Raw genomic sequence first — 17881 nt, 5'->3', positions numbered from 1 at the left:
CCCACAGTTGTTTAAACATCTAAGAAAGAACCCCACCCACATGATACCCCCCTCTCACGCCCCCCGTACCCCCCCACACAGCCCATTTTTTTTAAACATCGAAAAACTGACCACAACCCACATAAGACGCCCCGCGCACGCCCCCCGCCCCCAGCTCGGCCCCCCCCAGGGGGGGAAAAAGGCGGAAGAAAGGAACCCCACCCCACATTCTTACCCCCTCTCACCCCCCTACCCCCCCCACCACCCCCCCCCCACCAATTTTTTTATTTAAACATGCGGGTTATAAAATTACCACACCCCACATTATATCCCCCTCTCAACCCCCCCTACCCCCAACCCCCTACCCCCAAATATTTTTATGCCCCCCTTCGAAGAAGAGGGGGTATATTGCTTTGCTCATGTCGGTCAGTCGGTAGGTCGGTCGGTCGGTCCGTCCACCAGGTGGTTGTCATACGATAACTCAAGAACGCTTGGGCCTAGGATCATGAAACTTCATAGGTACATTGATCATGACTCGCAGATGACCCCAAGGTCACATGAGGCGCTCTGTGAGGAAACAGGGCTTAATGCATGTGAGGAAAGTTTCGTCCCAGTTAAGCCTTTGCAGTCCGTACAAACTAAGGTATGATGAAAAACCTAGCAGATAAGGGGCGGGGAAATTTATTTATAACAATTAGGTGAAACCTTGGGAAGACTTCTCTCTTGTTTGTCCAATCATCATGAAACTTGCTCCAAACATTTGTTTTCATTATCAATTGGCAGAGTTTGATAATGGATTCAGTGCAATATAAACGCAATGGGCAGGGCGTTTATCCTTATATGGCTTTAAGAAAACCTGGTGTACACTCTAGATGTCCAATTGTTGGCCAAATCTTAATGCAACTTGCTATAACAAGATTAAAATATCTAAGCACAATTCCAAACCAATTCAATTCTATTTAAAAACATTTCCTTAATGGGCTTGTCAGTTTTACTTATACAGCTAGTGGCACCTTGAACACTCTTTTAATCATATTGAAATTATAATATACTTGTTCTAATGATACTTTGGCCTAATTTAACAAGGGCTGTTTGTAAAACATGCATGCCCCCCATATGGGCTTTCCATTGTAGTGGCAGCCATTGTGTGAATACGTTTTTTGTCACTGTGACCTTGACCTTTGACCTAGTGACCTGAAAATCAATAGGGGTCATCTGCGAGTCATGATCAATGTACCTATGAAGTGTCATGATCCTAGGCAAAAGCGTTCTTGAGTTATCATCCGGAAACAATTTTACTGTTTCTGGTCACTGTGACCTTGACCTAGTGACCTGAAAATCAATATGGGTCATCTGCGAGTCATGATCAATGTACCTATGAAGTTTCATGATCCTAGGCGTAAGCGTTCTTGAGTTATCATCCGGAAACCATTTAACTATTTTGGGTCACCTTGACCTTGACCTTTGACCTAGTGACATCAAAATCAATAGGGGTCATCTGCGACTCATGATCAATCTACCCATGAAGTTTCATGATCCTAGGCATATGTGTTCTCGAGTTATCATCCGGAAACCATTTTACTATTTCGGGTCACCTTGACCTTTGACCTAGTGACCTCAAAATCAATAGGGGTCATCTGCGAGTCATGATCAATTTACCCATGAAGTTTCATGATCCTAGGCATATGTGTTCTTGAGTTATCATCCGGAAACCATTTTACTATTTTGGGTCACCGTGACCTTGACCTACTGACCTCAAAATCTATAGGGGTCGTCTGCGAGTCATGATCTATCTACCTATGAAGTTTCATGATCCTAGGCCTAAGCGTTCTTGAGTTATCATCTGGATACCACCTAGTGGACGGATTGACAGACTGACCGACTGACATGTGCAAAGCAATATACCCCCTCCTCTTCGAAGGGGTGCATAAAAATGGTTTCGAGTTGTTGAAAGACAGGAATAGGAATTTTTCCTTTAATGGCATCAATTAACCATTGTGAAACTTAATAAATGACAGTTTTTGCCCAGACTTCAAGAAACTTAATCAGAACAGTTCTACTGATGATACATCAGCTGTTCTGGCATGTTTTTATTCCAGATACACGATTCGAACAAACTTGTTTCGTAGAATAGAATTTTATTTTTATAATTACTATACTTGTATTATACATTTGACCCATATGGCATGCATGGTCAGTTCTAAACCCTTGGGCACGATTTTAATGAAGTTTGTAGATGACTTCTACATAAAAGCACACACATAAATATGAAAGGCATTGGCTTTGCAGTTTCAGACAAGAAGATTTTAAAAAGGCATTCACTAAACAAGTCTAGGTAAAACTGGTGATCCCAGTGGCAAAGCCAGTTTTGACCCGGGGGGGGGGGGGATTTAAACAAACTTTGTAGAGGCCCTCTAGATGATACTATATGCTAAATATAGTCTTTGGACATTTTCGTTGGATACAATAACATTTTGAAAGAATTTACCTATGCTAGTCAATGTATGACTGGTGACCCCCCTGGAATGGGTCAGTTTTGACCCTTGTGGCATAATTTTAACAAACTTTGTAAAGGACCTGTAGATGTTGCTAAATATGATAGCATTTGGCTTTCTGGTTTTAGGCAATATTTTTTGTAAGGCATTACCTATATAAAACTATGTTAAATATTTTCAATATTTAGGCGTTCATGTTTTACAGATAGTTTCATGCCACCCCATTGATCTTTGTCAGATAGTTTCATGCCACCCCATTGATCTTTGTCAGATAGTTTCATGCCACCCCATTGATCTTGTCAGATTATACATTTGCATTTTTTGTAATATATACAAGTATTTGTATTTGCTAAGGTCACACATTCAATGTCACTTTTTATCTTCATAAAGCCCACAATTAAATCCAAATTATCTTAAATCAGTGATCTTTTCTAACAAAGCCTAATTGCTTATGATGTTTCCAGATTCAATAAAACTGTGAAGTATGTGTAGTATACCCAATTTGTATATGTAACATGTTGATGTTAGAGGGGAACAAGTCAGGAAAGATATATCAGAAAAATACAAACATATTTCAAATTTCTTTATTTTGTCTAAGACTGACTTAATGCAAGTTGGCAAATATTAATTGAAATGCCATTCTCTGAAACAACATCAGCATAATCGATAGATATCCAACAGAAATGTGGATGGTGTAGCCTTAGATATGAAAAAAAGAAACTAAATGCTACAAAATGAAAACAAGAACATGTTGACACATTTCTGAAAACAATTACAGCCCTCAAATTATTGACACAAGAAGCAAGCTTGTTATTTTATAACAATCGTTCTAACGACAAATCTGAAATAATGATTCAAACTGTTCTAAATGTTAGTCGCACAAATCTTTACATCTAGATGTTGTTAGCAAAAAGGTGGCCATGTTTGAATGGTTATTAAAACTATTGATATCAACATATTTATTGATGTATTATTTTGAGGGTATAACTAACTCTTTCCATATTTAAAAATAGGGATATTTTGATAATGTATAAATGTGTAATACTAACCTGTTATGTAAGAAAAATACAAACGCAAGTCAATATTTATTTAACAATGCAAATTTATTATATTCCAAGGCAGTCATTTATTATTGTCTTAATAAAAACTATAAACTAACAGACCAGCATCCAATTACATATAATTATGACTATATTTTGAATTCAAAAATAATAATAAGAGCATCAAAGTTGATGTCAGATGTACTTCTGTTTTTAACCAATACTGCATTATGAACCATTAGTTTGACAATAGCTGCATTTAAATGGATGAAAACTGCAGTGATGATAACAAGTAAAATGCTTAAAAGCATCTTACAGCCTTTGAGTCTTTCTTTGGCAAATCTTTAAAAGCCCATAAATACTAAAAATCAATGAATATTTCGTGCAATTATTAAAAAAATACAGTCAACATATACAAAAATCAATGTTCATTAAAGCATTAGCCAAAATTTCAAAGCTAGATGTGGTCTGTTAACAGATTTAACGCGATACAAAATGCTTTTTTAATTTTTGTATCACAATATATTCCATGTGAATTTCCAGCTATGATATTGGAACATTTATGAGCAATCCTGCAGCTTGGGACGCAGGACGTAGTCCTCATGAATATGTTGTTCTTCCGACGCTGCCCGAAGCCAGTCTCCCACATTTGCTCGTAAATGTTCAGATATGGTGGCGGGAAATTCACATGGAATATATTGTTGCACAAAAAATGAAAACAAGCATTTTTTATCTTGTAAAATCTATGTTTAAATACCACATCTAGCGTTGAAAGTTTGTCTATTGCTATAAGGAACATTGTTTTTGTATGGGTTTACTTTATGTTAAGAAATATTTTGCAAAATATTTGTTAATATTGAGTATTTGTTACCTTGAAAGGCCCAAAGTTGCTCACCTGAAATACAAAGGAGCTGAACTGTTCTATGAAGCCCAAGATATCATTAGAACAAAATTTGTTTTAATGTTTTAATGTTTTGACCAAGTTTAATGAAGAGTGAACTATAAATGTAACTTTAAGAGTGCTAACAATTAGGTTTTACAATATCCATAAGAGAATAGATTCCCCACCCCATGGCTGCCATGTTTTTCAACAGACTGAACACATTTTTAAACACATCTATGATATCATTAGAAATCAAATGTTCTGACAAACTTTCATGAAGATTGGACAATAAATGTGACTTAAGAGTGTTAACAAGTTTTTAATATAGCCATATAAGGAAAATGCCCTGCCCCTGGCAGCCATGTTTTCCAATCAACCACAATCATTTTGGAATTTGTCCAAGATATCATTGGGAAAAATCTTCTGACCAAGTTTCATGAAGATCTGAAGAAAAAATGCCCCACCTCCTTGCTTACATGTTTTTCAAGTAACTGGAATCATTTTCGAACTCGTTGAAGATATCATTGACCAGTTTGATGATAATCAGAAAATAAATGACTTTAACGATGATTGGATGATAAATGTGGCCTCTAGAGTGTTAACAAGGTTTTTCTTAAGCCATATAAGGAAAACTGACCTGCCCTCTGGTGGTCATGTTTTTCAAGAAATTCTGACCAAATTTCATGAAGATTAGACTATAAATGTTGCCTCTAGAATGTTAACAAGGCAAATGTTTATGCCGCAAGACGGACGACGGACAATTGGCTATCACAAAAGCTCACCATGAGGACATTGTGCTTAGATGAGCCAAAAACAAGTTGGTAAAAGATTAATAACAAGAGCATGGCATGGCGAGTTTTAAACCCAGATGCTGGATGTCACATACTGAATGCTTTGGGGTTTCATCATTAAGTAGAGACCCACTATATGATGTAACATGATAAAAATTACTTTTTTGCCTTGTTGTTTATTAGAAAATTTTACAAATTGTTCACTTTATAGTTCTACAAAAACCATTTGACCCCTGGGTCATGGCCAGTTTTGATGCCAGGGGCATGTTAAGTGGTCCTTCGTAGAGGACCACTAATACAATGTTACACAACACAAATTAATCCCCTGGTTTGGTTTAAGGGAAGTAGTTATTGACCATATGAGTCTATATATAAATCATGTGACTTCTAGGGCCTTGACTGTTTTTACCACTGACTGCATGATTTGAAAACAACTTAGTAGAGGACCACTATAAGATGTTACCCATCAAATCAGGGGTATGATTTATGCAAAATTAATAGAGAACCCAAATATTATTTTACACACAAAATATTAAACAACTGAACCATCCGATTTTAGTGAATATTTTTGACGTTTTCATGTTTAAAATATGTTTTCAACTGTATGGAGACCACATGCAACAGACCAAAACGCTTTGAACAAATTTGACAGACGGTCGTCAACGGATCATTCTTATAAAGTTTTGCTAAATCAGCCAAGCAGTTTAGCAAAAGATGTGATTTGAATGAAACATTGACAAAGGACTGAAGTCTTGATCATGGACAGAATTTGGAAACATAAGCTCAACCTGCATTTCAGAGGTAAGCTTATACAATGCATAAATTATATTCAAATACGAAAAAATACACTTTAAAAAAAGGTATGTTGATGGATCTTTAATCATCAATGATAATGACAAACAAGAGCTTTCACCATAGGATGACTTATGCCCCCTATAAACGCTTGATAGAAGTTACGAGCTTTCTTCAAAACCTAAACGCAGATTTCGAAACCTAAACGCGGACCCTAAGGTCAAGGTCACAGGGGTCAAAATGTGTGTGCATATGGAAAGGCCTTGTACATATACACATGCATGCCAAATATGAAATTGCTATCTGAAGCGACATAGAAGATATGAGCATTTTTCGAAACCTAAACACAAAGTGTATATTACCAACATAGCCTTTTAAATACCCGAAAAAAATCTTAATAGCTCAATTAAATGCATTAGATTTTGCAAAAAAAATGTCAAGGATTCAAATCTGTTTATTTGCAAAACAATCGAACTCAGTTTGTCTTGATTTCAAAAACATTTTCCAAACATGTAAGTCCCTAGAAGCAAAACAAAATGAACATCACTGTTATATGAATATTTTATTTTAAAATGTTTGAATGTCTTTGAACGCCCTTCAGATAGCTGACAAAGCCACAATCGATAGCCGTGTTTCTGATAGATACTTAATGAACATATACTGTACAACATCTAATTTATTGCACATTTTCACCCACAATAAAATTGCATATGAAATTCATAAAATAAAGCTATATATACATATATGGTAATAAAACATCTCAAATGTGTAACCATTTTCACTATAATGCAGTATAATTAGGTATGTTTTATACACTACTGAAGAAAGTCTTTCTTGCAAATTGATTTTTAAAAACATAAAATTTACTACACAATGTCTGTAAATAGGAATATATTTTTTCTAAATTAAATAGAATTTGTGTTAATAAGATTATTATATTTTAAAATATTATTAATATGTACAATATATTGATAACAAAACCATATTTGAAAGAATAGTTTATGGTGAAATGAAACTTAATTGGCAATGATAATATTAATATTTAATATTTCTTAACACTGTGGATGCACACAAATTGTAATGTAAAAGCATAATTTGGGTATATTTATCTTAAAGTTCATTTAAATTTCTGAAGCATTTGTTTGGATTCACACCTGACACCAAGCACAGAAATCATGACAATTTTACTTTGAATTATTTTACATGAATACATTGATATCAATACAGCAACTGAGAATGGCTACAATAATATTTCTATGCAGAACATTTTCATGTTTTTTGGGTGAATCCAAGTATACAAGAAACTATTTGAATTTGCCTCATTAAAATATATATAGGAAACTCAAACATATCAACACCAAATCAGTCCCTATAAAAAGATATCAAGTATCTTCAAAAGTATTTCAAGGCCAGATCTGTGCAGCACAGTGTACCCTACTTGTCATGAAGAGATCTACATTATCCATGTTTCATGGAGAGTATGTCATGGAGCTGAGACTAAACTTAACGTGTAACATCATAAGTATCCCAAGTGTTTACAGGGGGTTCACATGTCAGACATGTTTACACGTATAACATTACTAAAAATTGAATACATATCTGCCAAAATAAGTGATCTATTTCCAAAAGATCACCTTAACTTTCTGAGATATTTTAAAGACACACATAGAAGAAAAAACTAAGACATATAAAGAAGATAACAATTACATTCTTCAAAAAAAATCGTTTGTTGCCTTAATGGAAAATACACAAAGTTGTTTTAACCAAGATATAAATTGACTTAACATAAACAAAACTTTGTGAAGAAAAACAAAATTTGTGAATTACAAAAAAGCAAAACTCTACCAAATACCTGTAAGCCATAGATAAGTATATACAAAGAGCAACAAACAATAAATGCATCTGGACACATTGGATGTTAAAACTATTGCAATCACATACTTCCTTACTAAACGGAAGACTTGCAACACAAGATCAAATGATAAATAATCTCAATACACTTGTCATTGTATGTACAAATTTGTTATCCTAGAGATAAAAGATCTGTACATGCTTACAGAACTCAAGGGTTTTCACATAATTTAACACTTAACGCAAACAAAAGACACCCATGAAACTCCTTGTGAAAGCTCTTTACAGTGAACAAATAACATTTGCTCAAGTGGAGCTGCTGTAACAATAGTTCTGTGATAACAAATTATGTTAATCACACTTCACTTTTAAGAGCATCTAATGATCTTGTTAATATCTGTACAAAAATACAGCCTCTCAATGTATCATGTTTTATGTCAAGTCTTGTGCATGATCTGAACCCTTGCAGCATCTTCCAGATGGTAAAGCTATCAGCATACACAGCCTAGTTACAGTCTCAAATGTTTGAGCCTTGTTCTGGCAAAACTGGGCTTAATACACGTGTGTGAAGTGTCGTCCCAGATAAACCTGTGTAGTCCCCTTTTATGGATTTTGTCTGGTGCCACACTTTGCGCACACGAAATAAGCCCTGTATTTCCAAAACGATGCTTTATTTTTTAAATACATGATTTCCAAGAACAAACATAGGTACTGCACACAAAGTTCACATCAATAAGAGGTCTGCTGTTCTGAACACAAGTGTCATCATAGTGCTTACAGCCATTCCAGGACATTGAGTTGTCCCCCTTCTTGATTCTGTCCTCTATTTGTTATCCTAGCTCTAACAGCCCTTACTGTATACAGCCCTGTACTTTGTCCACCCATTCATGGGCTGCCTCTGCATTGGCCGCCAGGAAGTGGAACAATCTTTTTGTGGATTTCAACTGAACACAATTTATAGAATTTTGTTATTTTTTGAATATATTTATAACTTAAACAAAAAATTACATTTATATTCATTCACTATTTAATTTGCAATTTTCACCAACTGCACAAGTGAGTTTTTTAAGCTTATGCTTGCATTACATAAAAATCATATAATTATCATACCAACAAAATAAAACATGTAAAAAATAGTTGTATTCATTTAATTTGTTGCATCAGTTTAATCTCTTTCCTTCTATATACGTGTAATACTTGCCGAAAAAACAAAAACTGTTGACCATTTTTTCTGAAGTGACTTTATTGATTCTTAAAAAAAGAGGTCATTACAACAAAATATTGCAATAAAGATTTGCAGCAAGTTTTTGTCCTTATACCAAAATATCAGCTAGATCACATGACCTGACATTTGTCAATGGTACACATGCTTACCATATTTCTGAGACTGACAAAATATCTCTGTATTTGATCACTGGATTTTATTCCTATCATAAGATAGGTGAGGAAAATAATGACAGTACTCCCATGTGGCAATACAAACAATGATATAAGATTATCATATACTTTAAAACACAATTTATACCTCAAAGAAGCCATTTTCATCCACTTTCTTTGGTAGGCCCTGCTTTGGTATGCCCTGCACGTGTTTGGTGCCCACAGTTCGTACCTCCTCGACCTCGGACAGATCAATCTGGCCCCTGGCATTTGGATCTGTCTCACTATCATACCAGCGCATCTGGAACACACAGCAGTCGTTGGACGACATGGGGTTACTTCAAAGTCATGACTTAATAGACTCACATTCAGTCCAACACACAGCAGTCATTGGATGACATAGGGTCACTTTTAAGTCATGACTTAATAGACCAACGTTCAGTGGAACACACAGCAGTCGTTGGACAACATGGGGTTACTTCAAAGTCATGACTTAATAGACCAACATTCAGTGCAACACACAACAGTCATTGGATGACATAGGGTCACTTTTAAGTCATGACTTAATAGACCAATGTTCAGTGGAACACACAGCAGTCATTGGACGACATAGGGTCACTTCAAAGTCATGTTTAATAGACCAACATTCAGTGGAACACACAGCAGTTATTGCATGACACACGGTCACTTCAAAGTCATGACTTAATAGACCAACGTTCAGTGGAACACACAGCAGTCATTGGACGACATAGGGTCACTTCAAAGTCATGACTTAATAGACCAACGTTCAGTGGAACACACAGCAGTCATTGGATGACATAGAGTCACTTCAAAGTCAAGCCTTAATAGACCAACGTTCAGTGGAACACACAGCAGTCATTGGATGACATAGGGTCACTTCAAAGTCAAGCCTTAATAGACCAACGTTCAGTGGAACACACAGCAGTCATTGGATGACATAGGGTCACTTCAAAGTCAAGCCTTAATAGACCAACGTTCAGTGGAACACACAGCAGTCATTGGACGACATAGAGTCACTTCAAAGTCTAGCTTTAATAGACCAACGTTCAGTGGAACACACAGCAGTCATTGGACGACATAGGGTCACTTTAAAGTCAAGCCTTAATAGACCAACGTTCAGTGGAACACACAGCAGTCATTGGATGACATAGGGTCACTTCAAAGTCAAGCCTTAATAGACCAACGTTCAGTGGAACACACAGCAGTGATTGGATGACATAGGGTCACTTTAAAGTCATGACTTAATAGACCAATGTTCAGTGGAACACACAGCAGTAATAGGACGACATAGGGTTACTTCAAAGTCAGGCCTTAATAGACCAACGTTCAGTGGAACACACAGCAATTATTGCATGACACAGGGTCACTTCAAAGTCATGACTTTATAGACCAAGGTTCAGTGGAACACACAGCAGTCATTGGACGACATAGGGTCACTTCAAAGTCAGGTCTTAATAGACCAGTGTTCAGTTGGAACACACAGCAGTCATTGGACAACATAGGGTCTCTTCAAAGTCAGGCCTTAATAGCCCAACGTTCAGTGGAGCACACACCAGTCATTGGATGACATGGGGTCACTTGAAAGTCAGGCCTTAATAGACCAACGTTCAGTGGAACACACAGCAGTCATGAGATGACAAAGGGTCACCTCAAAGTCATGATTTAATAGATCAACGTTCAGTCAAACAAACAGCAGTCTTTTGATGACACCTAGGGTCACTTCCAAGTCATGACTTAATAGACCAACATTCAGTGGAACACACAGCAGTTATTGCATGACACACGGTCACTTCAAAGTCATGACTTAATAGACCAACGTTCAGTGGAACACACAGCAGTCATTGGACGACATAGGGTCACTTCAAAGTCATGACTTAATAGACCAACGTTCAGTGGAACACACAGCAGTCATTGGATGACATAGGGTCACTTCAAAGTCAAGCCTTAATAGACCAACATTCAGTGGAACACACAGCAGTCATTGGGCGACATAGGGTCACTTCAAAGTCATGACTTCATAGACCAACGTTCAGTGGAACACACAGCAGTCATTGGATGACATAGGGTCACTTCAAAGTCATGACTTAATAGACCAACGTTCAGTGGAACACACAGCAGTCATTGGACGACATAGGGTCACTTCAAAGTCATGACTTAACAGACCAACGTTCAGTGGAACGCACAGCAGTCATTGGATGACATAGGGTCACTTCAAAGTCATGACTTAATAGACCAACTTTCAGTTGAACACACAGCAGTCATTGGATGACATAGGGTCACTTTAAAGTCAAGCCTTAATAGACCAACATTCAGTGGAACACACAGCAGTCATTGGGCGACATAGGGTCACTTCAAAGTCATGACTTCATAGACCAACGTTCAGTGGAACACACAGCAGTCATTGGATGACATAGGGTCACTTCAAAGTCATGACTTAATAGACCAACGTTCAGTGGAACACACAGTAGTCATTGGATGTCATAGGGTCACTTCAAAGTCATGACTTTATAGACCAACTTTCAGCTTCAAACTATTGTAACAGACATAGACGTGTTAAGTACAATTTAAAGATTTAAAAGCCTTGTACAGGAATTACAGTGTATAACCAAATGAAATGAGAACTACATTTTTCTCAAATAAACTCACATGGCTGTTTGAACATGCATGGTTGAAACATGTTGATACACCATTTTCATTAATTGTTTTTTGTAGTTTTAATAATTTGTTTTTGGACTTCCAAGTTATGAGAGGATATTGTTTCTAAGAAAGATACAACTGTTTCTCTTATCAAAACCTCAAAATGGATGTATGTTGCATGGTAATGGTAATATATGCATTATGCATGGTCTTTTATCAAAAATTTTTGTATGCTGCATCGTCCTTTAATCAAAATGTATGTCTTCAGCATGGTCCATTCATTAAAATGTACATGTTTTGCATGGTCCTTTCATCAAAATGTATGTATTTTATAGCGTGGTATTTTAATGTTTTTATACTGCACTGTACTTAAATAAAAATGTTTAGATACTGTATTGTCCTCTTATAAAAATGTACGGATACTTCATTGTCCTTTAATTAATATGTTTGGATACTGCATTGTACTTTAATCAAAATGTATGGATACCGGATTGTCCTTTAATAAAAATGTATGGACACTGCATTGAACTTTAATAAAAATGTATGGATACTGCATGATCTTTTATTCAAAATGTATGTATGCTGCTATGTCCTTTAGTCCAAATGTATGTTTGGGTTAAAAAAAGTACATACTTATTTAAGTCTTCAACATTTTCTTGTTGTGGCATATGCTAAGTTTAGTGGGTAAAAAGTGCAATACTATTAAATAATAAAAAGCACTCAGGGCTTCATGGCATTAAAGTGAACTCCAAGTCAACATGCAAACATTATAAGGTCTTCACTTTGGTGCCAGCAACATTTTTGGGATGCCTTGTAGGTCAACAAAATGCAAGGACCCTGTCAGTACTATGTACTAGTTTAAATTTAACACATTACAAATTTCATAAACCGTTTCATCAACCACTTGTTCTCGTTATTTATTACTATGGCAAAGGCTAGAATTTAAAACATTAGATTTCAGCTTTTTTCTGCTTTTAAAGATTAATAAATCATTGCAATTACTTTATTTTAGATTCAAAATATATTTCTTTATACCTGATGTTTCATGGAATCAAGGACAAACCATCTCTTCTTCCATCCCTTCAGTTTGAAGGCCCCTCTCTTGTAGAGCCAGCCCTTTTGTGTAACATGCTCATTAGAGCTCTGGGGATATCGCTCATACATCTGGTTTGTAGTTGTTGTCATTGCTGCAGAAGATAGACATAAAATAATGAGACATTACATATAATTAAGGAAGTAAAATGCTTTGTCACAACTATTATGAAATATAATATAATCACTGTCAAGTAAATGCCCATTTTTTTTTATTTAATCATTAAACATATCATTGTAAGTAGAAGCATAAAATCATCGAATAAACTTAGGGAATGCGCCAGTAATCTGACCAATGCGCTCAGCAACTGGGGCCTGTATGGTTCTGGTCTCTGACAGGCTGGGTCGGGACACGCTGGAGCTACTGTTGGAGGAGTCACTGACGGCCTTCAACTTGGTGCAGTTCTTGGGCACGCTGCTCTGGCACTTCTCATGGCAGTTGTAGCCGCAGTCTATACAGTGCATGCCTGAAATACAACACATACTGGAATACCAGACATAGAATGGTGGGACCATAGACAGGTTGCTAGGTTGAAAATTTTCCAAAGATAGGATGAAAATTTAAGTTTATTGTTATCATAGCTTCAAAAAGTAGCCAGGTAAATTAAATGTTAAAAATAGCTTTTTGTTGCACCAGCTATCCTAACCTATGAAACCTCTGCAAGGAGCGCTTTAAGGAAATTCAGTAAATTCATAAAATCCATCAAGTCTCTGGCTGTTTTGTGGTAAGGTATTATCCCAAAGAGCTTTTTATACAAGTAGAAGCTAAATTTACAAATATGTTAATGGTTATACACTAAACAGAATTGTTTAAGTAAGGATGACATTACAAAGCTTTATCAAGATCATCCCAGAACACTTAATTGTAACTTTTATTGATCACTCAGGGACAACTTTTGTCCATTCAGCACTTATATACATCTCATCTATGCTGTTTCACATTTTTGATGTCATTTCAAGAGTTCCGAATAATCCCCACAACTTAATTAAGAACTAAATAAACACTGAGAAAAATACTTGCTATTACAAATAATTAATAATATCTTACCAAGAAGGTCAATGATTTCTATATATTGTTTTAGGTTTGCATCCCACATCATAAATAATGTATCAACAGGTGACACCATCAAACCTTTTATCACAAACATTTAATATCACTATTCATGGTTGATGATGTTTAAAATGCTACTCAGACATCGTCTCCCTATAACAGAGACTTATCCTACCTGGCTTTACAAGCCCCCACAGAAGCTCAGAGCAGAGGTCACAGTTCACGGCCGTGGTGTAGGTCATCTCCTCAAATCGATGGGGCTGGGCAAAGCTCCGGGCAGCCTCTCCCAGCATCTTTCCTTTCACGAGTATCTCCAGGGTAGAGCGCTTGTGAATGGAGCGGCCATGTGACCGCGCTAGCTGCATGCTGAGGGACGTCTCACGCGGCAGGGAGTTGGGGTCTCGAGCCGGAGTCTGCAGACGGTCCCAGAATGTTTTCCACTTGCGCGGCAGGTGCTCTAGGTCTCTCTCAAGCTTTTGAATCTCCTGATAAAGGAGGGAAGGATAATGCATTATGTGACTTAATGCTTGAGATTTGTATCTGCATTAAGCTACATTCACATTGTATTCTGATATGTCGCTGAACTTGTTTATTTATATCAAGTGATTTTCTATAAATAAATTATGAAACGTTACAACATAATTATACACTTATTCTCAAATTTGTTTTTCAGCCAAATAAATATTTTTTTCCAAATTCCTGTCACTTTGGATGTTTTATGGAGCTTTATACAGAAAAAGCCACAGCAAAATAGAACGTCCTTCAGTCAAGTTTGCTTTATGAGGCCGTCGGCTAATATAGGAGAACAGCAGAGCAAGCCCTGTTTAGATTCAACAGTTTGGCACTCAGCATTTGACCCCCACCTGGAACTGCCACTGGAAGTAATCAGGCTGCTGGAGCATGACATTGTCATAGCAACCGTTCACCACGCGGCGGGTGTGTTGTCCGAGCATCTCCAGGGTCTCAGTCTCCTCGTTCTGACTGAGCTCCTTCTGAGCGACCTCGATGTCGTACGAGGGGCCATGGGCAAGATCCTCCGTCGTGAAGTAGTCCCATACCTTCAGGTTGGCAAGGTTGGAATACGGGCGCAATACCTGACAGACAGATAGGTAATGATTGACTTGCTGTTTTCCTATATTTTCAAAAATAGCTATAGATGAAGGAAATTAAATGATAATGAACAAGGGCTGTTTGTAAAACATGCATGCCCCCCATATGGGCTCTCCGTTGTAGTGACAGCCATTGTGTGAATATGTTTTTTGTCACTGTATGTCAATGACCTGTGAAATGTATCCAATTAATAGTGCAAAACCAATCAGGACCTATACTAATCAATTATATCCATTATATGATTGAGTCTTTGATTTTTTGGATTCCTTTCACACATTTTGACTTATTTGACAATATGTGAAACGTGCATACAATTTGTTATGTTTTATTTATTAATGGTAATGAAACATGTTATTTATAGCAGTTAACTCCCCTAGTCAATGACCACCATAGATAGCAATGCAATCTGATTAAAAATAGCCAAGGCTAGTGTTGTGTATTGGGCAAATGTATATAAGTGCAACTTGACCACATGACCAGTATCATGTGTTTACCACACACAGAAGTCAGTTATGTAATAGACCATTAATTCCACTCCCAACTTTGGCCACTTGCCAAGATACTGACCAGTATCAGATGGGGTTGTGAAACTGTGTAAACAGTGAACACCAGTCCATGTAATACTGGCCTACCACTTGTACTAGTTGATTTGGAGTTAATACAGTAATGCATGTACAAATGAGACACTAAGCCTAAAAGTTAATTGTATGTGCCTCTGAAAACTAACCAGACGAGTGGGTTGAAATTTACAATCTTTACTTGGCATTTGAGGAAATCTGAACTCTCAGGGTTTGGATAGAACATCCCCAAATTAACTTTTCTTTACACTGTTGTTATTTTTGTTCAATACACAAATATTAACCTAACTTTACAAATCCTGTACAGTAAAGGAAACTAAATCTAAGTTGATATTTTAATATGCTTGATCCTATTTATGTATTAACATTGTTTTATACATACAAACTGTGTTGCTGTTTTTCAATTAACAAGCAGATTAAAAATTAATTATATTTTTATGTATAATTTGAATTGACAAAATTAAATGCAAGTTGCGTAGCAAGAATTACATGTTTGATTTATTGTCAGTGAATCGTGACATTTTCTCAATGTTTCAGACCACCAGTTTGTCAAAGCTATCAACCGCTTGGATGGTCAAGCTAAATAGAATTGACTCAGCAAATCACAACTGTCCTGTTGCCATATAATATTACATATCATATTACATTGGTTTTTTAAATGTTGAATTCTCACGTCATTTCCATAAACATAGTATTTACTGGCACAGAAACAAAGGCTTATACATCATTATGAATTAACATGTGTCAAAAATTCAATTTGTAAGTCTCTTTACTGGACAGTGTGAAAACAGAATAAACTAGTGACCTGAAAATCAATAGGGGTCATCTGCGAGTCACGATCAATGAAGTGTCATGATCCTAGGCAAAAGCGTTCTTGAGTTATCATCCAAAAATCATTTTACTATTTCGGGTCACCGTGACCTTTGACCGTGTGACCTCAAAATCAATAGGGGTCATCTGCGAGTCATGATCAATCTACCTATGAAGTTTCATGATCCTAGGCATATGCATTCTTGAGTTATCATCCAAAAACCATTTTACTATTTCGGGTCACAGTGACCTTGACCTTTGACCTAGTGACCTCAAAATCAATAGGGGTCATCTGCGAGTCTTGATCAATCTACCCATGAAGTTTCATGATCCTAGGCGTATGCATTCTTGAGTTATCATCCGGAAACCATTTTACTATTTCGGGTCACCGTGACCTTGACCTTTGACCTAGTGACCTCAAAATCAATAGGGGTCATCTGCGAGTCATGATAAATCTACCCATGAAGTTTCATGATTCTAGGCGTATGCATTCTTGAGTTATCATCCGGAAACCATTTTACTATTGCGGGTCACCGTGACCTTGACCTTTGACCTAGTGACCTCAAAATCAAAAGGGGTCATCTGCAAGTCATGATCAATCTACCCATGAAGTTTCATGATCCTAGGTGTATGCGTTCTTGAGTTATCATCCGAAAACCATTTTACTATTTTGTGTCACCGTGACCTTGACCTTTGACCTAGTGACCTCAAAATCAATAGGGGTCATCTGCGAGTCATGATCAATCTACCTATGAAGTTTCATGATCCTAGGCGTATGCGTTCTTGACTTATCATACGACAACCACCTGGTGGACGGACGGACCGACCCACCTACCGACCGACCTACCGACCGACATGAGCAAAGCAATATACCCCCTCTTCTTCGAAGGGGGGCATAAAAATAGATTTTGGTCAATATATGTCATATGAGTATTTAAAGATTAATAAAAGGCTTTGTCACAGATACAAGACCCTTTTAATTAAAAACCCATATATTGGTTTACTACAGGTAACTGTAGGGCCCTTACACCTGTGAAAGAGATGGAAATCAGATGAAAGAACATGTTATTTAAACAAGAGGGACAAGATGGCCCTAGTTCGCTCACCTGAGAGGAGTCGGTTCATTCAACCTTTACCAAACGTCAAACTTGACCTAGATATTGTCCAGACAAACATCCTGGTCAAGTTTCATAACTATTGAACCAAAACTCTGGCATATGGAGTGTTTTAGTTTTTGTAAGATTTGACCTGGTGACCTATATTTTGAGTTGACCCCCCTTACCAAACATCAAACTTTGCTTACAAAAATAAATATTATGACCAAGATTCATAAAATCTGAAACAAAATTGTGACCTCTAGAGTGTTTACAGTGA

The 17881-nt window shown here is 36.8% G+C and overlaps 2 protein-coding genes across 5 annotated transcripts in view; one reads left to right on the top strand and one right to left on the bottom strand.

Moving 5' to 3' along the window:
• LOC127841010 (DNA-directed RNA polymerase II subunit RPB11-a-like) overlaps positions 1–17881 on the top strand; it is a 492318-nt gene that overhangs the window by 46297 nt on the left and 428140 nt on the right. The gene's annotated exons all lie outside the window — the stretch shown is intronic.
• Positions 3045–17881, bottom strand: part of LOC127840819 (myotubularin-related protein 13-like) — a 156374-nt gene continuing 141537 nt past the window's right edge. For all 4 annotated transcript variants that reach the window (XM_052369244.1, XM_052369239.1, XM_052369253.1 and 1 more), the window contains 6 exons: positions 14873–15103; positions 14185–14494; positions 13252–13425; positions 12902–13053; positions 9357–9509; positions 3045–8775 (listed from right to left, as the gene is read on the bottom strand). In XM_052369244.1, the coding sequence (XP_052225204.1) occupies positions 8683–8775; positions 9357–9509; positions 12902–13053; positions 13252–13425; positions 14185–14494; positions 14873–15103 (1113 nt within the window). In that variant the 3' untranslated portion in view covers positions 3045–8682. The remainder of the gene's footprint in view (positions 8776–9356; positions 9510–12901; positions 13054–13251; positions 13426–14184; positions 14495–14872; positions 15104–17881) is intronic.

The sequence above is a fragment of the Dreissena polymorpha genome, chromosome 1, assembly GCF_020536995.1.
Source record: "Dreissena polymorpha isolate Duluth1 chromosome 1, UMN_Dpol_1.0, whole genome shotgun sequence".
Lineage (NCBI taxonomy): Eukaryota > Metazoa > Mollusca > Bivalvia > Myida > Dreissenidae > Dreissena > Dreissena polymorpha.
Note: the sequence above shows the minus strand (reverse complement) of the source record. Positions and strands in the feature narration are given on the sequence as shown.